The sequence below is a fragment of the Netta rufina genome (genome assembly GCF_964035555.1).
Source record: "Netta rufina genome assembly, chromosome: 2".
Classification (NCBI taxonomy): Eukaryota; Metazoa; Chordata; class Aves; order Anseriformes; family Anatidae; genus Netta; species Netta rufina.
Genome location: NC_140124.1, coordinates 45430106 through 45455190, shown reverse-complemented (window position 1 = coordinate 45455190; position 25085 = coordinate 45430106). Strand labels below are relative to the sequence as shown.

General features: G+C 38.1%; 1 protein-coding gene across 1 annotated transcript in view; it reads right to left on the bottom strand.

Annotated features, from left to right (window-relative positions):
* The window catches only part of DNAJC13 (DnaJ heat shock protein family (Hsp40) member C13), a 53509-nt gene that overhangs the window by 10295 nt on the left and 18129 nt on the right, over nucleotides 1-25085 (bottom strand). The window contains exons 15-45 of the mRNA XM_084283066.1: nucleotides 24750-24905; nucleotides 23809-23865; nucleotides 22365-22486; nucleotides 21103-21178; nucleotides 20009-20104; nucleotides 19722-19865; nucleotides 18482-18496; nucleotides 17743-17825; nucleotides 16439-16592; nucleotides 14187-14290; nucleotides 13953-14112; nucleotides 12888-12950; nucleotides 12438-12539; nucleotides 12197-12301; nucleotides 11280-11482; nucleotides 10777-10861; nucleotides 10451-10605; nucleotides 9842-9887; nucleotides 9473-9627; nucleotides 8650-8851; nucleotides 7816-7931; nucleotides 6889-6967; nucleotides 6191-6326; nucleotides 4895-5079; nucleotides 4230-4304; nucleotides 3960-4079; nucleotides 2953-3132; nucleotides 2025-2192; nucleotides 1552-1665; nucleotides 1105-1221; nucleotides 391-568 (exon numbers count right to left, since the gene is read on the bottom strand). Of these exons, the coding sequence (XP_084139192.1) occupies nucleotides 391-568; nucleotides 1105-1221; nucleotides 1552-1665; nucleotides 2025-2192; nucleotides 2953-3132; nucleotides 3960-4079; nucleotides 4230-4304; nucleotides 4895-5079; nucleotides 6191-6326; nucleotides 6889-6967; nucleotides 7816-7931; nucleotides 8650-8851; nucleotides 9473-9627; nucleotides 9842-9887; nucleotides 10451-10605; nucleotides 10777-10861; nucleotides 11280-11482; nucleotides 12197-12301; nucleotides 12438-12539; nucleotides 12888-12950; nucleotides 13953-14112; nucleotides 14187-14290; nucleotides 16439-16592; nucleotides 17743-17825; nucleotides 18482-18496; nucleotides 19722-19865; nucleotides 20009-20104; nucleotides 21103-21178; nucleotides 22365-22486; nucleotides 23809-23865; nucleotides 24750-24905 (3751 nt within the window). The remainder of the gene's footprint in view (nucleotides 1-390; nucleotides 569-1104; nucleotides 1222-1551; nucleotides 1666-2024; nucleotides 2193-2952; nucleotides 3133-3959; nucleotides 4080-4229; nucleotides 4305-4894; nucleotides 5080-6190; nucleotides 6327-6888; nucleotides 6968-7815; nucleotides 7932-8649; nucleotides 8852-9472; nucleotides 9628-9841; nucleotides 9888-10450; nucleotides 10606-10776; nucleotides 10862-11279; nucleotides 11483-12196; nucleotides 12302-12437; nucleotides 12540-12887; nucleotides 12951-13952; nucleotides 14113-14186; nucleotides 14291-16438; nucleotides 16593-17742; nucleotides 17826-18481; nucleotides 18497-19721; nucleotides 19866-20008; nucleotides 20105-21102; nucleotides 21179-22364; nucleotides 22487-23808; nucleotides 23866-24749; nucleotides 24906-25085) is intronic.

Sequence of the window (25085 nt, the reverse complement as noted above, 5' to 3'; positions counted from 1 at the left end):
GTACTCATGTAAAAGTTTTTTTTTCTTTTTTCTTTGATGCAAGGAACTTCAAAATCAGCTGAAGATTCCTCAAACAATTACAGAAAATTATTTCAGAAAGTTATTTAAAAGACTTTTATTTAAAAGATTTAAGTCACCCCAGCAACTGCAGGCCTGAATTCAAGTTAAAGGCCAATGTTTCAAAGACAGATAAAGCTTGGATTTTGCACAAAACAAATACATCTACTGATAATGTTCTCCAGCACAAAAACAAGCCTATATATAGCCCATCAACACCACTAAGGTCTGTTAGCTGGCAAAACTATCTTCCAGCTAGAAAGGAGCTCAAAAGTTCTGTGTTATTTTTGCAGTTGTCCTCAAGAAAGCCTATCAGTGCCTTATTGAGCCTACCTGGGTTGTGTTTTATCACATTTCTCAGGGCCTCCAGAGCCATTTCAACTCTCCGTAACCGATCTCCGTGTTGATTGGACTCTACTTTTCCAGTCTGTGTTATTGCCATTAACGTATGAAGGTACTGCGCTTGTGAGCCTATGTAATCCAAGAGGCTTGCAGCAAATGCTTTAGGAAGCTTTGAAGAGATGAGAGCATTTTAAGTTGTGATGCAATAGTATTCACACTAGAAGTGAGTGTAGCAACACCACTTTCCCCACATTTAATAGTTCATTCCAAACAGGAAGCATTTTTTCATCATCTCTATAGCATCTGAACCACATTAACCCCATTTATATGTTAATACACCCTTAGAAAGCCACTTGAAGAGCACTTTTAAGACGTACAGTTGTTCATAAGTATAGATGAACAGCAAAGCCACTACGCAGAATCACCTCCTCCTGGAACTAACAATTCAACCTGAGTATCTGCAGTGAAATCTTGTAGAAAAAAGGCATTAAACCATCCAAAGCAGCACATCTTATGAAAAACTCATTCTTTTATAGTTTATTCTGCTCCAGGAGAGACTTCCCATAACACACTCATCACATTGGACATAACTTCCCTAAAATTTATTATTCTCTCCATTCTGTTTGTGCTGACAAAGAGTAACGTTTCAGATACTAGTTGACTAGTTTTTAAGTTCAACAGAAAGGTTTTAGCTAAATCTCTCACCTCTAGTTGGAAGGTAGGGACTTCATTGTAGACTCTAACAAAAATCTCTCCCACAATAAGTTCCTTTGCATGGTCACTAAAGACAAAGTCAGATCCATAACTCTTGTCACAATCACCCTTTAAACAAATAGACAAGCAGCACAAGCTCAGACAGCAAATAATCATGTAGAAACTATAAAGTGATAACCTGGCTAATTAGACAATACTAATAGAAGACAGCTTTAGCAAAAAATCAGGACCCCTAAACACATTGAAACATTACAACTAGTAATGACCAAGCCCAGGTTTTTTTTTTTTAATACAGAATGAAGAAAATCATTTAGGAGTAAACAATGGACATCTGCATTAACTGTATGACCAGAGGATGCATCAAAACATGAAATAGCTTTAAATCCCACTACTAATTTTTGTTTAAATTGATAATTTTTGAAGTAAGGAGCATCTTACTCTCTTAATCATGCTTTCTTGTTGAGATTCCAAGAATTCAAGTAATTCAGCTCTTGTCCCATTGTTCCAGATCAAGTAGGGGTTCTCTGTGTTACTGTTAAGCATCTTCAGAGTCTAGGAAAAAATGAATTTATGCAATCTAAGCTTACTCTGCATAATAATCCAAAATAATGTTTTAATTAGGATTAATTTATATCATGAAACACTATCTCAGTAACAGCCAGACTAATTTCATAAGCAGGTCTCAAGTGTCACACCTTCCACATATCAGAAAAGCAGTACATTTAAGTTACTTATTTTTATTATTATCATTTTATTCTGCTTCAATCTGCAGTTCAGATTCTGCATAGGAAAATTGCTCTGTTGTTCTCTGTACAATGCTGGTGTTAAGAGAGCTCTGTGCTTTAAGTCAGAAGTGACTAGTTACTCCTTCCATAACTCAATAGACAAAGTTTTGACCAACAGATGCTTACCTCAGTAGCACTGACCACAGCAAGTTTCCTTGCAATATAGGGTGTCAGCATTCCAGCCAAGCTTTTCCTGATGGCTGGGTTTTCAGGTGTAGCTTGTTCTTCAGAAAGATACCCTCCAAGACGACTCAAGGCTAACAGACTAAGCTTAGCAAGGCTATTTGCTACCTCCTGAAAAAAAAATACAAGAACAGTTACAAGAGAACTAGAACTAGCTGAAGAAGAATCAATAGCTACAGAGATTTGCCCAACACTTCCACACCAAAATGAAAAGAACTGGTGTTGCCTATTTACCTGCATTGCTAATTATGCACTGATGTCTAATAAAGCACTAAAAGCTACTAGGTGAACAGCAAGACATGATCACTGTTGCAGGCTTAATAAATACAGACACATAACCAGCGTAGGAAAAAATGGGTCACTAGGATAAGCTGAAAGCTATGGAAGCCATTTAGGGTAATAGCTTCTGATCAGAAAATGGTTCCTGCCAGCAGCCAAATTCCCGTATAAGCCTTTCTTAACAGCAGTACAAGATTTAGTAACTAAAATACTGTTTAAAGGTCATCTCATCCAGTAACTGAGAAAGAAGCGTCCTACTTAGAGGATCACTTCTTAAGGAAAATAGTGCGAAGCCACTTACATATCTATAGGCCAAAGTGATAATGCAGTGCTAAAGGAGGTATTTTAAGTAAATTCATGGTATCACTAGACAACCCTTTCAGTGAAGGGGAAATTCCTCCAGAGAAATTCTCATAGCACAAGTTTACCTTTTTTCTGCTGACTAAAGTCTACTAGAAACCAGTTTTTTGGCTTTAATATTTGTTCATTTAACTCTATGATGCTAGAAAGTATTTGAGTATGCCTAGTTTTTGTCAGTAAGAGATGGCAAGCAACAACCCGTGTCTGAAAGCCTGCACCTTGTTAACATTACCTGGTGATTAGAATCTTCACTTTTCTGAATACCGCTCTCTTCCAGTGTATAGTCATAGTTGAAGAGGTAACCCAGCAAGTACCAGAGAACTCCAGCTTGGAATAAATGTGTTTGCAGCCAATAATCTAAGGCAAAGGAGCTAACACACTCTACTCCCAAAGAAGTTACTCGTGGTATGTTCTGCGGGAGGAAAAAAAGTTTACTTCAGTACTTGTAACAAACAAAAGCCAACCGGCTGCCTTACCAAACAAAGATTTAAAGACAAAACTTTTGAAATTCTGCAGTATTGTCTAAGCAGCACAGAAACAAGTGAACAAAACATCGGCACTCAAAGACAGATAGCTGGCAGACAAGAAACATGTCTAATTAGTCAATCCTTCAGTAGAAGAGTCTTTGAATAATTATTTATTAAGCCTATAAAGGAGTGTTGATGAAATGGTGGATAAACAATTTAAGAAGGTGGCAGAGATTCCAAGATGAGTGTTTTATGGTGACGTGTTCTGCAGGGACTACAGAATAGGCACGCACCTCAAGTCAAGTATTACAGTTTGGTTTAAGTTCTTATTTTCACTTACCCAACAAGAAAAGTTGGAGATGAGCTTGCCATTATTAATTCACCCAAAATTAAGTATCCATATAACACGACTTAAGTTGTAAGAGCTACACAGCTCAAAAACTTCTGTTCTCAAGATATTTTGCTGATTTAGGAATCTACATTTAAAACTAGTATCTTTACCTTCTATTTTAATGAATTAAACAATTCAGCTAGGCATAATTCAATTAGGAGTCAAAAATACATGAACCTTAATAGCAAGTGCATTTTAAGCACTAAATGGATTCAGATATAAGCATTAAGAACAAGAGTTCTATATCCCACAATGATTAACTGGGATCTTACAGAAGTGATTGATCATTTTTCTGCAACTGTCTTATTTCCCCTAAAACCAGAACATTACCCTAAACGTTTAATAGTTAAATATTCATTTAGGAAAAGTAAGAGCTCTTACCTTGCCATAATACAGTAACCTACAGAGATCCTTAATGATGTTAGGCATTTCTGTAATCTTCTCTCTGCACTCCTCAAACTGAGCTGCCACACTGTAACATTTACTAACATGCCCACACACCTATTAAAAAAAACAGTATTTTATTGGTACCAAATGAAAGCAAAACGTATAAATATATGTATGTTTACTTTTTTTTTTTTTTTTTTTTTACTTTACATATACATACAACTTCTCACAAGGTTGATATAAACCAGAGTTGCCACAACTTACCTGTACAGACATATCATCTGGTTTACTAGAACGAGTCAGGACTGCCACACAACGGTTAAATGCTTCTTGCAATACCTGTGAGGATTGGATGATGTGCATGTTCAGTCACAACACAAACTATTAAATAAGTCAGAAATAAAACATTAGCTGGTAAACCCATTTATAATGGCTGAAGAGAAGCCCTGTTTGACAAAATCTGTTGCTTGCTCAAACGCTTTGCAGGGCAAAATTCCTTGTGAGTGCTGGTGCTAGTATTTAGTGCTTCATGACAGTCAACAGCATTTACATATGTGAACTAATATGCGCAATGAAAAACCCTTCAGCTGAGTGACTTGTTCACGTTTATTCTTTCACATACAGAATAGAGAAGCTTTCAACAGAATTTGGTAGAGAAGTAATCATTTCTGTTGAACTGTAGATAAGCCAACTAGAAGCCTAGATCAGGAAAGGAATATACTGTGCAAGAGACTTCTCTAACTGCATCTAACTGCAAGAGACTTTCTCTAACTGAAAGAGAAAGTAGAAATGGACTAACACTTCAAAAGACAACCAAGAGTGATTCCTAAATGCATCTGATGTCCTATGCAGTAAAGGGATCTAGAATTTTCATCTGTGCAAGAGTTAAGACTTCAGGAATCCCCTTCAATAAATTTATTTCAACCTACCTCAATTCCATTTTCTCTTCTCAGTTCTTCTGCATTTAATGCTGAACAATTGACAGTATGAAAAGCAAGTTCTGTGGCAGCAGGCAACAGTGGAGATTCTTTGGAAAACAAGAGATCATCTGATGTTTCAATGGTGATAGTCTTAATCAGCATAGGATAGCCTGCATACTTGTAAGGTTTCAACTCTGAAAAAGAAAAAAAGTCTCAAAGTTTGCATCTATGCAAAGTCTACACGATTAAAAACACCATATAATTATCAGTGGAACATATATCAGCATTCAAAGACTAGGAATCAAAGACAGCCAACACCTAGGATAACTACAGCAATATAGAGTAGTCCACACAATTTGACTGCTTGTCACATCAGACTGTTCATACTAGAAGCTGACAAAAGGTCAGGGGCAGACTCACAAGAAAAGCTTTTTCATTATTAAAATAACTTATCTACAGCTCACAAAGCCCCCAAGCTAATAGCCTTCCAGATAGTGTCTGCCCCTGGAGAAACATCTGTACAGCTTTGTCAGCTACAGTTTTAGGCCAGTGTTTAACAGTGAACCTGTAAGGACCTATTAGTATAACAGAGCAATTGTGTTTTCAATTATGATTTTCATTCCTGGAGTGTTCAGCAGGGATAAAGAACAATGACTGTGAGCAAACCTAATTAAGTCTACTCTAACATCAGTGCCTCCACACAACTGACAAAGCTATGATTGCATACGAGGTTTTCATTTTAACATACTGTAACACACTTATGCAGCAGAACACTTCTGGCTTTGCATCGCTTGGACATGCCAGCTGCCAGCGAGGGTCTAGCTAGAATCTAGGATTAGGGTACTTTACCCCCCCTCTTTCTCACTTGGGCTGTGGAAGAAGTAGTGTTACAGCACACCCACCTAGGGGTATAACACTAGTCAGCATTTCTGGAAGATTACACTTTTGTGTGGTTCATCAAGTGAGACAAGTCTCAGATGTACCCTGAACCTCTCATCTAGGTGAACAAATACTAGTGTGGACTGTTCTGAAGAGACAAAGAAGTCAGTCTCAGTTATGTATGCAGGAAGATTCAAACTTATTGTTGTAGGAGCAGAAAAATTCAAAAAACCTATTTAAGCTTTTTGAATTAAGCTCTATTACAGATTTTATTTCATGGAAAAAGCTCCCTACCATAGCTTCATAATGCTGTGGCAAGCCAGAAACCATATCAATAGTACACAGACTAAACAAAATAGGAGATTAAAGTTGACAGCAATAGCCACTAAAGAAATTTAAAATATCCTTCTGAGATAACATGCCTACCTTCCTTATGTCTGTTGAAGAGGATGCTTTGAGTTTTCAAGATCAAGATGATGTTTTCAGGATCTGGCCCATCTACCACTTTGGCAGACTTTGTGCATAGAAACTCATATGCTTTATTAACTTTTTCAAACATATCCTGCAAATAGAGATAACAACCTCCAAATTACTACAAGTCTGCAGGATTCATTTATACACAGGTAAAACAAAGTATTAATCATAGTGCTAGATTTATTGCCTTATTAAACTTTAGAAAATACTGAATAACCTCAAAATAAGAATACCAGTTTACAGATCAGTTTTCTTTTCTGAACTCCACCATAGGAAAGAGACTAAAACTAAATCAATTCTTCTATGACAAGAAAATAAAGTTTGATTTTAAGAATGGCAGAGGATTCAGTCCATCTTTGAAAGGGAACACTTAGCTTATTTACATCCTGAGTAACTGTTTAAACTAAATGCTTTCTGAGATGTTTTCTGATCTGATTACATTAGATTTTACTGTGGAAATCCTACCATTCTTTGAGTGACATCAGTTGAATACCGCTACAGATAAGTAATTTTATACTCTAGGATTCACCTAGGACATAAGTTTTCACACTCACTTAACTCCTAAGTGGGAGAAAATTTAAGAACTCCTAACACAAGCAACAGCTGAATTTGTCCCCATCTTATTAAAACCACAGATATTTTGTACATACCCTGCCTTCTGGATTCTTGTCTGGGTGGTATTTTTGGGCGAGCCTGAAATAGGCTTTCCTGATCTTGCTTTCATCATGCCTATGAGAGAACAAGTCCCATTACACTGAGTAACACCAAAAAAAACAAACAAACAAACAAAAAAAAGCCTGAAATCTGACAGAACTATGAACAGTACTGATTGCAATTAAGTGAAAACTACAAAGCTCTTGTATTTTAATTTGAGAATCCTGCTCCATTAACTGAATGGAGGTACTCACACAGCCACAAAATAGAAACTAATATTAATATCTCTTGCTGAGATATACTAACCAAAAGGAACTCAAAGTCACCCTTGAATTAAGGGTCTAAATTTAGAGCTAATAAAAATAAATAGTAACAATTAGTAGTCCAGACACATGAGCTCACGATTTGTAGTAAGTGCACTGCTCTTGAAGCATAACTATAAAATGGTGTCAGTTCTCTTCTAGAAGCCTGATGTCAGAAACAAGTGGCAAGATAGGAAGGGAAAAAATCCCACTGCTATCATTAATAAAAGGACAAGATCTGGCAGGTGGAAGAAAGGAAGATTAGAGAAACTGAGTTCTACTTTGAACATATTCAAGTGCTGCCCTCTTCTTTGCTCATTAGGAGTTAGTCTAATATTTATCCTGTAGAGCAGCCTAGTGAATGCTGAGAGCTCAAAGCATTTTTCCCAGTTTCAGTTCATCTTAATACTTTACAATTATTCTCTCAAAGAAACACCAGAGCTGAATTTTCAAGCTTTGTTTCTTCTTAGAAGAAAGCACTCTTCTGCCGTGAAAGTAGGTGCTAGACACAACTGGTACCACTAATTGGTTGTGAGTACTGAGATAAGGAAATTCAGTTTCAGTGTACAGGCATTATGTAACTGCAGTTACACACCACTTGATATACTGAAAGCAACTTACTGTCCTTGTCCTTTAGGAAGGTTAAGAACCTCATAAGCATCATCTATTGACATCGTAGGTGGCTTCTTTTCTACTTCCTTCTTCCAAGCTTCTAGGGTATCTTTCAACAGTTTGACCTAAATAATTACAGTTTATTAGTGTTTCATTTATACTGGCTGTAGCACGTCATCTTCTACAATGAAGTGCTGCTTTATTAAGGTACCCTTATCACCCATCACCCTAAATTCAGAGACGTTTTAACTAATCCTCTTACTCATAGTAGTTATTGCTCCCACTTCAGTCAGGTAAGAATCAAGACTTGGCTTCACTGCAGCACTATGTTTTATTCAAGATTAAGACTGCCTCAAATTTTAAATATTTTTGTAAGTCACATTAGAAAAGGTAAAAACGCTTGAGTGTTGGGCAATTTACACCTCCATATTACAAAAACTGCAAAGCTGCATGAATAAATGAAGTTGATTAGACAATCAGACAGATCTAAGACCACTGAACTGTACCAAGATCTTACCAGTTCAGTTAATGTATTGATATCAAGTTGCTCAGTTTCCTGTGCAGCACAGAAATAAGAACTAAAAAACATTTAAGGCTCATTGAAACACTACCTAAAGTTTGCGTACTTTAAGTCAGTACATGAAGAAATACTTAACCAGTGGCTGCTACATGGCATGAAGACTATTTTGCTTTGACATAAAAAAAAAAGTTAAACGTATTTGCTTACAAACTGAAAGACAGAATTAATTAGTTATTTGTAACAAACCAGCACTTGATTTCATTAAGTTGTTAGGACTCTGAAAGAACAACAGCTGAGCAAATTCTGAAATTCTTCTTACTTACTGGATCTTTAATTGGCCAGTCTGGAAATCTGAGCGTATCACAAAGATGCTTCAGGTAATAAATATTACAGAATAGTTCATTTTCCAGTTGCGGATAGTTGATAACTGGGATAGGACAGTATTGGTAGAGGGCCCTTGTATTGCTTTGAAGACGAGGGGTGAAGTCAGCGAGATGAGCAGCAATCTTTTCTATCATAAGACGCCTGAAAGTCACAAAGTTTGGTTTGACACTTGGCAAGCAGAGTCCTCAAAAAAGCATATAAGTGTGTTCACTGATATCTGCCACAAACATTTTCCCCGAGTAGCCTGACAATTTACAGAAGAGATAAAGGCCCTATTCTGTCATGAAGACATTTTAATGCCTAGAAAGTTCCGTTTATTTTAAAATAAATGGAAATGACGTTTTGCCCTCCCTCAATACTTCTTTACTTTTTGGAAGACCCTAAAAGCATACTGTAATGTTAGAGGTGCATCTCCTAGACTGGTGATACTGGCAAACAAGTACAGTAAGTACAAAACAGTCGACATAAGTAGTGAATTCTCCATTCATGAAAGGAACTTGGTCAAGTATGACACAGGCATATGTAAGAGCCTTTTCGGCATTCAGTGAAATAATCCCATTCTCTCTGCCAGTTTCCACACCTGTAATTTTTGATAGAAGCAGAGGACACTGCAGGATATTGCTCTTGCAGAGGGCAAATGGAAAAAAAGCAGTGGAAACACGGAAAACACGTATTTTAGACCTTCTGTAGAAATGCTAAAGCTAAGACCTCTTCAGCAGATATACTTTTTCAGATTTCTCTCTGACAGAAAAAAAAAATTACCTCATTTCATTGCTCCAAATTGCTTCTGGAGTGTCAAATTCCCCAAGGAATATCTCAGAAAATTTTTCTGGCTCATAATTTTCCAAGTAACACACCATTGCTTCAGGAAGAATATGTCCAAGTATACTTCTTTGAACTATATCTTGACTTTTTGTCTATGGAAAAAGATGACATTGCCATCTCAAAGTTAATTGGATTTTCAGCCTTTCCAACCAACTTAAGATCTCAAAGACCCTCCCCCCTTTTCCCTTACAGTTCTTAAATTCTGATTCTTAAGAACTAAGAATAAGCATGAAGTACTGTTAAAGCAAACAGGTGGTTTACAAAACTATTTGGAAAAACAGGCAGTTATTTTCATGATCTACTCACTTCTTCAGACTTGAAACCTTGTTTTGTATGTGTGTATTTCAAAAACCTAGAAGAGAAACAGTAGTTATTTAAGTATACAAAGTTAAAAAAGTATCAGTTAAAAACAGATCTGAAACCTTTCAAAGATAAACAGACCAACAAACTCCAGCTGGCAACTCTCATGCATTAACTTTGAGATGAAAGGAGTAACAGCAACCACTGAATGAATCTCTGAACCAAGACCATGAATTCCTTGGGAACCCCACCAAATTAAGTTCTTCCACGTTTAAGTGTTGCCTTATGTTCACTGTTTCAGTTTGAGTCTTGTTCCTGAAAGTTAGTTTCCTGTACATCACATAAAGAAGCTGATAGCCTTTCCCTACAAATCCTGCCCTACATCATTACATCATTTCATGGATGAAACAAGATGACCCTTCCCTCCTTGTCAGGGTCACAAGCAACTCATTTCATTAGCTGCTGACTTGACAATGCTGAGGTAACTCTTTTAAAGGGTGTTTGCCTGCAGTCTCATGGTGATTCTAACAAAACACACATACTTCCAGGAGCATTTAGAGCAGCACTCCTTCTGAGCATGAGAAGTCAAGGACCATTTTCATCCTTTTTCCTCACCTTGCAATAGGAAGTACATTGGAACCCGTGTACATCATGATAAAGAAGAATACTCCACTCAAATAGAAACGAGGTAACTGGGGGTTATCTTGCATGATGTGAAACAACAATATAGCGACTTTTTCCACAAGGATAGGATCAAAAGTCAGTAGCAGCTGAAATAAAACACAAGCATTTACTATTAGCTGCTTAAATAGCCTAAGTTACCTACCAAAATCCCAGTTTTAATGAATTCAGTATTGGGATAAGGAAGTCAACTTAAAAATCTCATTTAAGTTCAAGGTCAGACTTTTACTCATTTCAATGTGTTTTTTAGAGCTGCTTACCTGAGTGATATGAGGAAGGCAAGTACTATCTGACAGCAGTCTTTTCACTCTAGGCAAAGGTCTTATAATAGCATTGTCTTGATCCCTAAAAAAATAAATTGGTACAGGAGCAAGCAGAAACGTGCCTTTTCTCTTTCAAGAACAAGCAACTTAAGCAATCTACTAAGATCAGATTCAGTGCTTTAAAAAAAAAAATAATCAGACTTTAAGTGTGGTTTAATACCATGCATTAACTTGGAAATAAAGCTTCTTTAAACAAGAACCTGTCTGTAGGAATAAGACTGTGTTGCTGTGCATTAGGAACGCACTGAGCTTGTGCATGTGTCCTTGCAGTTCCTATCACAATGTTAGTATTGTCTCATTTACAAACCATTAACCCACAGGATTAATTACTATTGCAAAAATGATCTTTAATACAGTGTACTACTCGGCTTCAAGATAGAAGTTGCATTTCTACATCTGCACGAGAAAGTTAGCCACCTCTGCTGAAAATTAGTGTTTACCTGCTCGGAAAATATCCACACATTGTGATGAGCATGTTGAGTATAAGCGTAGCAAGGTCAGTCTCATTCAGCACAGCCTGGCCACTGGCAAGCAAGCACCACTTCAGCTGAGGGATGACTTGTAATGGTCGCCAGCCGTCCATACCTTGAGCCCAGCAACGTGTTTTTGAAGTCAGCTTTCCACTGTCCCATAGTTCCTGCATCTATTGCAGAATTAGAGGTTAGTTGATTCAAGCACTCAAAATCAAGTTTGCTCCTCAACATTCACAATCAACACAAGCTTCTAACTGCCACATTGCAGATGTTACCATAGTGCCATGCAATTCTAACAGAACCAGTTGGTAAACATGAAGTATGTTTACAGATTGTTGACAGATTGAGCATGGCAAAACTGGGCCACAAGGGGGTAGACAGCATTACCAAAGGCATTTAACCTTTCACATGCTGTTGGCAAGAGTTACTGAGGTATCAGAGTGACTGTTAGTTTAATGGCACTGGTCAAGGCTTTTCTGGAGCATTTCAACAGACAGGAAAAACATTTCATTGATTTTTTGGAACTTCTGTCCTAGTTTTCTCTCTCCACTCATCCAAAAAGGCTGTGTATATAACAGGAGAATGACCCATAACTTCGTTAGAAAAGCCATTTGACACGTGCAGCAACTGCAGTACTGAGAAGAGTTTAGACCACAGAAAACAGATTTGTGCTCTAAGAGGAATTAAGAATTTAAGCATCAGAAGCTCTGTGCTACAACAGGCAATTGTTGTAATAACTGCTACACACAGTATTTGCTTCAAGATTAGATCTTTGGTCCCATCTTCTCTATACCTTTTATCAGACCTGGGTCTTGGCACAACACCAAATAAACATCAAGATGGAAATATCTTCCATCAAGGTCAAGTTAGAAGCAGACAGGTACCTCTTGAAAGCTGTAAGGACCGCTCCTTTCTTTGTCAGCATTGCCAAAGTACCATTCTTTCTCACTCTCCCTCTTCATATCAGGCGCCGCCTCAATCACATTGCTCTAGAAGTTGATATTTATAGGATTAGCTTCAGTGCAGCTATTACATTTCCACAGGAAATGTAAGGACATTGCTTTGCTAAGAAGACAATTCTTGAAAATCAATGTCTGAATAGTATGAAACAAAGGCCACGTATACCTGCAGAGGGACTGTAGCTCTGCTTGTGTGAAGGTGTGCCAGTGTGAGCAGATCCACAAGGATTCGAATTCCATTTGAATCCATAAGGTCCTTCACATTTTTCTGTTAATGTATGAAGTGAGTTAATAAAACTATTTTCCAGGTAAGAGTTGTTACAAATATTGAACGATTTTATCCTAGTAAGAGTTGACTCTGAGAAGTCAAAGCTTTAGCTAAAGAGCCTAGGATGGTGCAACCACCAGAATACTTATCTACATTTATCTACACACTTCCTTCAGCTTTCTTGCCAATACCAGCTACAATACCCCAAAAGAGCTGTATCACACATTGCTTTAAAGCCTGCATCAAGGCTGGAATTTTTGCTTAAGTTAACCCCGAAAGACGAGTTCAGAACATTTTATACGTTTGAAAGACCCATAAACTACTGTCAGGTGTATGTGTGCACCTTACCTTATTAAGGATCAGCTTGTTGAGAAACAGTATCAGTCTGTCCCGCTCAAGCCTATCAGTGCACTATTGCAGCATAAGAGAACAAATTAGTATTTGATAGCATATATCATAAATTACCTTCAAGAATCAATACAGTTGCGCCACAGAGACCCCTTTTACTTTTCTTCATGCCCAAAATAAAACATCTGACTATTAAGTGTCCAGTTTCACACCCAGCTTTCTGACACTTAAGTAAAAAGATCGTGTTCCCCTCTACCATCCCCTTTGTTGCTCTGGGTCCAACACTCAGACCCACAGTTTGCTAAAATAATTTATTCTAACAGAATAGTGTTAGGATTCCCCAGTGAGCCTGTTAACACAAACACAGGGAAAAAGGGACTGCTTTCAGCCTGCAGAGAGAACAGGTCTTTGATGTTACATCTGTGGTAAGACTCAAGGCAAAATAACAGACTGTATTGGCTCAGTTCCACTTACAACAGCCACATCTAAAACCCACACTGACGCGAGCAAAGAACTCCCTTCTTCAGATGGCAAGGAAGTGCATTTTTACAATCTGTATGAGTTGGGAAACATGATTCAGACACACTGAATGGCCAAAGCAGTCACCAAAAAGATCCACACTGTGTCCATCTAAGGATACCGTTTAAGTCTGGGGCTGTTTCTACAGCTCCTGAATGGAGTCTCCCCAAATATGACCTGGAACAAGGTCATCCTCTTAAAAAGCTTAATGTTTCTGCATTTTTCAAAAGCAAGAACAAGATTAATACCACACCAAGATCCTATATGCTTTATTCTTGCTCAGCCTAAGAAAACTAGGCTAACAAAACACACATTGTAAGTCTACTTTGAAATACTTTTAAGATCAATGGCTTGTTAATGATGCTTCAAGTGAGTCAAGGGGAGATAACAGGAACACTTCACGACAGCATGAAAAAAGTATTCATGCTGCAATTTCTTATTCTGTAAAACTGAAACTTGAGTTTCACAGCAACTTGAAGGATCTGAACATATGTTGGACCAGCCATACATTAACTACTGTATCAAGTTCCTTTAAATAACTCTTACCCGTTCTAACATCCCAACAATATACTTGGTATCAGAAAATGGTCCTATTTCTTCATGACATCTTCCATAAACAATAGCCAGTGCTTGCAGACATAAGCATTTCATATTCACTTTTGGGGTAAGTAAGAAGCGATGGTAGAGCTCATTGAAGAATTCATATCTAAGGAAGAGACGAGATTTTAGCAAAGACAACAGAGACCTTGGGAGTGAGATAAGACTTTAGTAATGGCTCACGATTTTTTGATTGCTCCACTCTCTTCAGTTTCATCTTCTTCCAGTAGCAACCTTAGGTAATAATCCCCTATTTTTATCTCCTCAGAAAGGCACTCATATTTTACCTATAACATAAAACAGGTTACATAAGGAAAAACAATGTTTACTGTGAAGTTTTTGCTTGCATAAACATTACTGCATTTGCTTGCATCAATATCCTTGTCAAGGTTAGCAGCCCTTTCAATAGTCTGAGGAAGGCTGAAATCCTTCACAAGTCTGCAGTTAAAGTACACATCTGAGAAAAAACGATGCTGTAAGCTACCATTGCGTCCCAGAACAGAAGTATCTGACATTACTCAAGTTCCAGCTTCCAGCCTCTAAGTAACTTGTATCTATTTTTAGTAACTAAGCATGGATAATACACGATGCGTTCAATGACTCAAGTTTTAATGAGTAGTTATTTCACTGTAATATTTCACTCAGTGTTACTACAAGTATGAAACACCAGCATGACTTAATTACTAGCAATACTTGATATTGTTCTAGGTAATTAAAGTCTAGAGGCATCAGTATGCACAGCAAGAGGCTGAAGTGAAATTGCATAATAAGAACCGTAATTAGCTTCGTAACAACTACATTAAACCTAGCCACATGCCTCAGTGTTTAATGGTTTTAAACATTTGGCAAGCACCTCATTCAGAGGTACCTCTAACATACCACAAAAGCCACCTCTCTACAGTAGTTGTTCCTATCTATCGTTTGCAGACAACTTTATGTGGCCTTAAGATAGTGATCTACAGATCTGACCATAGCACCCGATACAAAGAAGTCCTCCAAACTAGTAACCTTCCAGAGCAACCTCAAACCACCATCCCCCTTGGCAAAGTGACATGTTTCACAGCTGGTGGAGAAGCCCTTGTCAACAATAAATAGCAGAAGTACTTATAGCATAGCCTGACAGCACAGTTTTCACTTAAAAATACTTAAAAGCAAGCCTCAGAGAGCAGCTGTTCAAAGACCAAGTTACAGAAGCCCCCATCAAGCCAGTCCCAAAGCATTTTGGGTTCTAACTACAGGAATGCTAAATGATACGTTCCAGTAGCACAAGCCACAGGGGAGCATGAAGTGCAGATGGGAAGCCTGCTTTAGAGTAAGTTTCAAATCTGCACTTTTGATTCTGCCCCAGGTAGCACCTCTGAAGTACAGAGATGGAGCTGAGACAGCAGACACCGAGCCTGGAAGCCCTGCATCTGACCCATAACTGAAGGAAGCTTTGAAGACTGAAACATCAGTTCTAAAACCACCAGTCCAAACCCAGACTTAGCTGTTCTCTTCATCAAGTCTCCAATTGTGTGATAGGGATACAAGGAATAGGTAAAGTAGTTCTTCCTCCAATTACAATGGCTACTCTAGCAGATCTAAAAGAATCGCCTATCTGAGAATTGCTCAGAAGCAGCAGTTTACTCGTTTCACTAGTACTCCTCTGCTTTAAAAATAAAATTGTACTGTGACAAGGCGGGCACCGACAGTATCTAAGAATATCTTTGAATTTGAATTCAAGTACAGTCTTGTTTTGCTCTAGCATTACACATTAAATGCACAAATCCCTGGGGAACCATAACAGTACTGGAAACTAGAGTATGGGAATTTTTATTAGCATGCTGTTGGAAAAATTCTTTCAATTTGTTTTGAGAAAGCCAATTAGGAATGCATCAATTCCTTCAGCCTGCAATAGCATTTTGACTTTAAGTACTGCTGTTTCTAGAACACAAAAAATAGTAATCCTCAATCTATAATCTACAGAGGGGCATAGTTTTAACCACATAACCACTTGATGGTTTGACAGGTCAGTATTGAATGTCCCTAGAATCACACAGACATGGTGGAAATAAAAACCAGAAACTTGCTATCAAAGAGTGAATTGTGAAGCTACCCAAAACAAGTCTTATTAAGCACACTCAAGAACACCCATGACTTAACTTGACAACAGCATAATACCAGCTTGTCTCTGTTCCTCTTGTATGAGTATAAAGGTTTTTCTAAAGCATTATTTGTCAGGCTGAAGAGGTTTCAGTCTTGCTAAGTGACACTGGGCAGCAATAACACCTGTCCATAGCCTTAAGGCCTAGCAGTTTATTCCATAACCAGGGGAATTGTAGCCTGCAGTCAGGGATTGTCAACACAAGATTCACTCATGTAGCTAGAGGCATAGAAGTGACATTTTAAGTAGCCAGATTTTACATACGCAAGTTCTAACACAGAGCGTTATTTACCTCAAACTCCTGATGGTTCCATGAGATAACACTAGCACTACCAAGTTCTCTGTCAATATTAAATGCTCTCATCTCAGACTCAAGAGTATCTCTCAGTTCTTCCCGTGTTTTGAAGTTCCAAATTAAGTTTGATCTAGTATGGTCCTGAAGAAATCTAGAAAAAAAAGTTACACAGTTTAAAACCTTCAAACATCATCTGAAAGCCAGGTAAGACTCAGCTAGCAAGCTAGAGAAGGCTGGCATTATCGAACTTTATTATTAGAAAGCCCCAAGTAGTGGTCTCTAATTAGAAGAACTATGCTTTTTTTGCTTGTATGGTGTTTTTATTATTATGGAGGTTAGCACAGAACAAAGCATGCCTGTTGTCATCTCTTTTGGCTCAGTTATCTGCATACTGCTGACAAATGGGAGACTTGCAAGCTCTTCACTGTAAGGCAGTAAGGGCTAGAGGTAAACAACAACCCAAGAGAGCAGACAGGCACATACCTAGCGTATGTTTTGAACAAAAACAGTAGTTCATGTCAGAAGAAAAGTTCTCAAACGTCACAAGACAGTCAGTGGACATTACTCAGTGACAGTTACAAACCAGCATTTGGACCCAGAGACTGGCTGAGAGCACCACTTTAACATTTGAGGTTTAAGAGCATACAAATCTTCCTTTTATGCAATATTTGTGTAGCGACAGGCTACATAATTTCACCTTTAGAAACATTAAGCACCACTTAAGCCCGCTGAACAGTCAAGGGTTATTAAAACATTCCTCTCCTAGCCAGAGAGAAGTGCTATTCCCTTTTTTCCAAGTAGAAGCCCCTCCTTTTTCAACTTTGACAGCTGTAAGAACTCACAGGTAAGCAAGCTGCATTTAGGACTTAAAACACAGTATATACAAATGCTTCCTCCTTCAGCCTTGAGCTCATTTTTATTCCAATTCAAGTTAAAAGGTATCGAGTAACTCACAACTTGATGCACCAACACAATACAGTGCTTTTCAGTGCTACTTTGCTTTATTCTTCAACATCACGCGGATCTGCATTTGCAGCTTGTCACTCACTTTTTGACCCACAGAAAAAAAGATTTATCTTGATAATGTTTGAGCAGCTTTCCAAATTCCCCCCTTTTCTAAACAAAAAATCTTTACATAGCTTACAGTTTCATAACTTCCTGTCATAAAGCACTTACACCATTTCAAAGCAGGCATCAACTGGATGCCTGGCAAAACAGGCATCAACCACAGGAATTCAGATATTAACAAAAACATCCAGCCGATAACATTGGACTCCACCATATTAATCTTAGTATTTTACCTGTAATAGAAGAGATCCCAGTTTGCTTCTATTTTTATTCTTTGCCGTCGTTTCCTTAATATCACTGGCTTTTGAATAATGTTCTGCAAAAAAGACAAATTTAAGAAATTAATAGTAAAAAAGAATCCCCTCTTTCCCTTTAAAATAAAAAGCTTGGATTTCTTATTCCTTGAAAAGCTATACTTTAGGTTAAGCCTCATTAACAAGGTCTCTATCTAGTAAGCAGCAGCAACAGACTTTCACAAGTGTTATTTACAACAAGTTAAATCATGCCAGAGAAACTTTCAGCTGTTTAACAAGTCGTTCCTTTAAAAACAAGTTATCCTTCCCTGAGAGAAGCTTAGTTCCCATCACCACAAGCACTCTGTGCTAGCAAGATTGCCAGGATAACCAGGATAAGCCAATATTGAATATACTTCAAGATACCGATTTCACGTAAACCAATCATGCAAGACAACAGTACTTTTAGCACTGAGCTAAAAAAAGCAAGCAGAGCTTTAAGACTGGCATCCACAATAAGACCAGCAGTTCCAAAGCCAACAGAGGGAAAAACCACACAGAGACTGCTTGCTCTTGGAGTGAAAGTAACTGGAACAAGTCACAGAAACATGTCACAAGCCTGACTTGGCCACTGAAAGGTTCCCTAGTTTGCTCAAGCTTTAAAATCAATGTTATACTCTACATGCAAGCAAAAGTGAGCAACATAATCCACAGACATGGCTGAAATATACAAACTCACCATATTGTTTCTGTCCTGATTGTAAAAGCAAATTGGAAGAAAAGAGAAAAGGAACATTTAACAAGCCACAGCCATTGAACTTAATTCAAAGTGGTCATAACCTCACCTACTACCCTTTCCAAGCTATGCTAACATACATTTAGTGTGAAATTAAACAGCTCAGAACCCTGTACTGAAAAAGCAATCATTTAAAATAAGTATAGAGATGAGATGTTTAAAAAGACGTTGCAAGCACTAATACTGCAAAACATCCTCAAGCGCAATTCATCCTTCTATCACCATTTTCCATATTTTCACATTAAAACTTCGCTTTGAATCTAGTTCACCATTATTTCAAAGATTAATTGTCAGTTCTGCACCACAGTGTGCATCAAACTTGAGCAATATTTTACCAAGTTCAGGTTTTCCCAAATTCAAGCTTATACTTGATCTGGTGCAACAATAAAGAGAGGTGTGATCAATACTTCACATTCTCTTTTCACCCGTCCTTACATATAAAGAAGAAATAGATTCCTCCCATTTCCCAAATATAAGAATAAGTTTAGTCATGACACTAAAGAAAGTTAAGAAATGCACCTCACCATTCAATGCTTGTCAAACAGAACATGACAAAATGAAAAAAGGAGACAGTGTCCCCTTATCTCAGATCAAAAGTCACTTATCACCTCCATCTCAACCTTGACTTTATGCATAATCTTTTGTAATTTAAGCACTGAAATACTTGACTTGCTGTGCTGCTTTGTCAACCTTAAGGGCATTATGACTGATCAAAAATTTGTATTGCTGGAAAGCCCACTATTCAAGATAATACTGAGCTTCAGGTAGGTTCTAGAACCAAATACCGCCACATACGACAGGCATCATTTCACATGCAAAGAATATCTATAGTTTCTTCCAAATGTGGTTTAAAGGCTGTTTTTGCCAGATTTCCAGGAACTTCCTATTCTCCCATTCAATTGTCATAGAAGAGATGAACAAGCTGCACTCAAATTTGGTTAGGTTAGCTAGAACAAGTTAAAACTTAACACATGCTGAATGTACTCTTTGCCCTACTCTACATTCTCCCCAGAACCTCTCTCTAATCAGATGAAGACCAGTAAGAGGTAGAAAATCTAAACAAAAGAATGAAGTTTCTCACATCCCCACACCTCTATTACTGTGAATCTTCTTTTGATTTCAGTGGAGTTGTCAGTTTCCCTCCACGTTTAGTCAAATTGTTAACAGAGCTTAAAATACTTGCCTCTTTTTGAGCTATGCCCATTCTATCTCTCCAGTGCATCAAGACTAGATCCACCTTCTCTTTGGCAAATTTTTCAACTTCCTTTGCAGCTTTTCCTGCTAGCCGCTGCCACTCCGGCACTTTATTAAACTTGCCATACTGATCCTGCAGAAGAAACCCCACTGGTTAGTTGCAGGTCTATCGACATGTTTGATACAGAAACTCAAGTATTACACTGATCTGTACTGAAAGTCTCCAAGACTGTATACGTACAGAATGGAGGAGGCAAGACAGCTATGTTTACTTACAGTTGCAATTTTTAAGTTATCTCTCACATGCATCCTATCAGCATCTTTTTCAGGAACAGGATCAGCACTGTCAAGGTATGCCAGCAAACCTGGTGGCTAAAAACAATGAAAAGCAGCGTGAACACAGCTGTGACTAACAGAACAGAAACCATTACATTAGGCAACAAGGTATTTTCTCTGAATTGGCCAGTTTCAAAACGGAAAGAATATTCTACTCTCAAGGAAGTAAAGCTGCAGCAGCTTTTTGCTTGTATTACTGAAATACCAACATCCTTAGCAGAACCATTAAAGAGAGGCACATAATTAAGCTTTGGTACAGTGGAGCTCTTTTGCCTATATCCCATTTCTTAAAGGAGCACTTAATGAAACAAATGGCTGCAGGAAGAGAAGAGTTGACCCTACAGCAGTATAGAAGGGAATGAATACTAACACTAGTGTTCACATAATGGGTCTGAGTGCTACACATGACATTAGAGAAAAGTAGTCTTATTTGACTAAGCCTTCTAGAAATCAGTGGCTAAAATCAGGACAGTCTGCTCTGCCAAGAATTGAGGAACTGCAACTTTGAATTTTAAGTGGCATTTTTCTATATTTAGTAATTCCTTACAACACTATTTGAAAACCTATTTTCACTAAAGCAACTTAGAACTTTTCAGAAAAAGCTCTAAGACTGAAAGAACACAGGAAGCATCAAGTATGTAGATTTAACAGCATTATAAGCAACCAAGCTGGACAGGTCTGCAAGCATAAAAAGAAAACTGTTTCTTAACTCTTTTGGGAACGAAGCATTAAAGACTGTTTACCTTGTTTTCTGCATTTTTGTTCTTTCAATAAAGAAAGACATGTTAAGTTTTGTGTTGTACGCTCTTTTTAAGAGTGACTGGAGAGTCGTAGATCTCTAAGAACCTAAGATATTTTGTACTTATCAATATCCTTTAAACAGCAGATGCCAGACTTCTGATCTTGCAGGTTAGACTTCCACACTTTGGAGGGGAAAGGGGATGCTTTCCACTATATAGCCTAGCCTAAGTTTTCTAGTACTGCAGGAAGTCAGATTTCACTCTTTCCCCAGTTCACATCCCATTTTTACTCACCAAAATACGTTTCAACAGGTTCATTGCAGTTTTGTTCTCAGCTGTCCAGAGGCCAACCAAATGTCTACTTAACTGCCTGAAAAAGCCATTGAAATGAACAAACCGCAAGTCAGTATTTTATACAGCTTTATAAACCACCGAGTTTAAACCCTTACCATGCTGGTGAAATGAAGATGAGCAAGAGTTTTGTGGTCTTCAGTGTGTAAGAGCACAAAGCAATATATTGTTCCAGTTCAGGTATAAAGCATGCTGAGCATAAAGTGTTGCCTTTAAAACGTTCTAGTGAAGTTAGTGGAACAGTAGCAGCACATGCTTGTTGATCTAGACCTCAAAAGAACACTTGAGCAATAGAGCAGAAACTAAATATTTAATTTAGAAGTGTAAGTTTATCCAGTTAATCTTAAGTTACAGCTAGGGTTAAGAACTTGATGGTTTTCTACACTCTTGACAGCTCTACTTGAAGACCTTAATACCAGTTATTGGTTAGGAAAGCCTCTTTTGGGAGCCTGCCTTTACGCCAACTGACACTTTCTGCCAACAGTCATCACTGGGGTTCTAACATGTTGAACCAAAGCATCACTTAAAAACAAGTCATAAGTAGCTTCAAACAGAACTAGTATGATGGAAAGTTTCATGCTAGCTCTCTTCTGAATGACACAGTGGCACCAAGTTTCACTGGTTACGTTGCTTTAGCAAATCCTTTAGCACTTCAGGACGGTGTAGCTATAGCCTCGATAACCTTATATTGGGGGAATTAATTGAATCATTACTCATATCCTCTTCAGCATGCCCTCAGGCCCAGCCTTAGATCTCACCAGTTCTACTCACTGTTGAGTCCATAGAATGATTTCTGTACAATTAGACTTCTCTCAGATGAGATGGGTGACCCTAACTGCATGCAAGATGTCTGAGGTGTGCACACCAAGATTTATGCAGTTACATTATAAAATCGAGCCTTTTTGCAAGTTCCAGACATTCTACTTGCTTTTTCTTTCTCTGAATATTTTCAAGGAAAAAACAACTTGAGCCTTTTGTGAGCAAAGTGAGCCTTTGTGAGCAACTTGAGCCTTTTGTGTAGCCCCTTTTGGCTACAGTCTCAGATGAAGAGATGAAGTTTTCTCCACTTAAACACACCAGCTGCTGAAGAAGATATCCTCCTAAAGAACTACAAATTTTCTTCCCTGAGCTCCCAGTGTTTCCAGTATTAACTGAGCCATTACTTACACTTTTTAAACATAATATATCAAGCAAGACTGACATACCTATTTGTAAGCATCCTCTGATCTGTGCTTATTGTAAACATAGCAGTGTGCAAGTGACGAGGTAAGGCACCTTCACTGAGGGCAAGATCTTGCATTTTGGTAGCAATCTCTTTGTCTCCTTCCTTTGGAAACAGGGCAAGATGATTACTAGAGAAAGAATCTTAGTTAAGCTGCTTTTATCTTAGTCTTACAGTTCCGAGACCTTCTAGACCATCAGCTATGTCAATTAATATCCAAAAGCCAGAAGCCACAATATAATGGGCTTTAACTGCAAGTTCTCAACAGCAAGTGATCAGAGTTGTAGTAAAGCCAAGGACTAGATAATTGGTAGTCATTATCTATGGGGACAGTAACTTGATAGGGTAAGATGCATTACACATCATCATCAATCAGGATATTGGTCATACATTTGTAATACTTCCACACTACAATTGCAAGTTAGGATTGAAAAATGACAACCACAAGTAATTGTTTATTGCCTGAGTTTGGTCAATAGGAACTACTTCTAAAAATAATAACTGGTGCTCTTTGGTTTAGACAGTGACATGGAGAAGAGTCACTCGTCCAAGATATGTTGGTTGCAATGAATAATTAAAAACAAACTTTCATTGCATTTTTACTCAGCCAAATCCAATGGTTCAAATAATAGGAGTCATAGTAGACAGCACAGTAACTTTTAGCTAACATTATCTGACATATGAGTGGAAACTCGCAGGTTTATAGCACCTCTATTTCAAGTGTTCATTCACTTCCATTCCAAGAAAGCACTAGGTACAATTCAGATGCATAAGCCATTGTGACACAATGAGGCACTAACTTAAGACCTGAATTTCAACACTGGAAGTGTCTAGAGTCAGTTAGCAAGGTCACCCTACAATGATCACGAGCAGCCCTCCAGAAGTATGGACTTGGCCCATGCATCATGATGTAGCTCTGGTATGGAAACTATCAAAGCAAAATCCTTCACTGAAGCAGGAAGAACAAGAACAGAAACTGACATCACTAGCTTGCTCTGCAACACTGCTGTCTGCAAATCCCAATCCCATTCCAACTGGCAGTGTATCAGTAAAGTCCCAAGACACATGGCTTCTTCTCCTTGAGAGATTCTTTTCACATGCAGGACAAGTCTAGTGGTTCTGAAGTATGTGACTGAGCTACATACAACATTAACAGCCAAACCTCGACTGCAGTATGAAAACATGCAAGGCGCTACCTAACATCTCAACTCACATGCCTTCCAAACCCTCAAGTGCAAAACAAAGCAAGTTGCTCTATTAAAACACTCACAATTAAGCTAGTGTTCTGTTCCTCACCTTCCCCCCCCCCCAGAGAAACTAATGTAACATAAGTAGCTACTGCTGGTAAGACAATATTGACATTACACTTCTAAAATAGGCAATACATACTTATTATGCTATCCCAAGTAACACTGCTGAAATCTCACCTCTATTATTGCCTTCATCACCAAACCTGCTCCTTTCACAATTGCCATGGAAGGGTGCTACAATAGAAAGTTGACAAAAAGTGAGGTGTAAAAATTTGAAGATCAGATCTGTACGATGCATTCTAACTCCAACTACAGGCAAAAATTAATCAAAGTTTTGTGAAAGCTAGCCCCGTGTTCCAGTAAGTGCTCCTATCCTATACTTTTAAACAAGAATCTCTCATGCAACTATTAGATGAGCTTCCTGGCACCTAACAGCAGAATGTACCAGAGAAGCTGTAATAGTGCTGGGGAAGCTGTGACAGGCCAACACCAAGAAGTAGAAGAGCATGCTAGCTGTTTTGTTTGTGTTTGGTTGATTTTTCTCCTTTAAACTTCTTTTGGGGTGTGGGTAGAGGTGGTTAAACCAAAAGAAAGCACAGGTGTTTTAGCTGAAAATCCTGTGAAAATTCTGTGGAGTTAGTCTTGTAACCAACTCTGTTACTCAGAGAGAGACTAAGCTGACAGGTTCTCCCGAGAGCAAGATCTGTGCATCTGCTGAATCTGATTTAATACTTAACTTGTATGTTAAAGTGTTTCCAAAACATCTTAGATTCTCTATTTTACAATGATTCAGCATATCATTCACTACAGGATTACCACCTCAAGCCAACTTGAAGCTAAAGCAACAGGCCAAAAAATTTATTAAGGTGGAAAAGAATTAAGTCCATTAGCCAGATAAATAATAGACAAACTCATCCTTCAGTAGAACAAGAACTACAATGCACTGACTACTTAAGGCCTCTGATAATATATATTTGGCATTATTAGCCATTAACACTAGAGTTCCCTCTAGTGTCTCAAGAAATTGAGATCAGTAGATTACCTATTTTAAGAATTACTTCAATCCTGTTCCTGCTCATTTCACACATCAAAAGAAAAAACAACAGTTGAAGTCTCACCTGAAAGAGCTTAAATAGCGTTCTTCCATTAGATGCCACCATTTCTAACAACATGTCAAACTGCTGCCCTTCAGTAGTCTCACTATATGGAGCACATAGGGCAAATGTCAGGAAGTCCAGAAGTGAACTAATTACTAGGGCACCTGTCCCATGATCCTGAAATTAGAAGACAAACACGCTATACAGAAAGTGTTTCTCCCCCGACTAGAGTATTCATGCAAATTTTACTCAGCACTCATGATGCTGAAGGTGCTCCTCCTTGTCATAGCATGGAATAATTGACAACTGAAAATACAAGTTCAAAATATACCAAAGCACTGCCTTATGACTCAGACT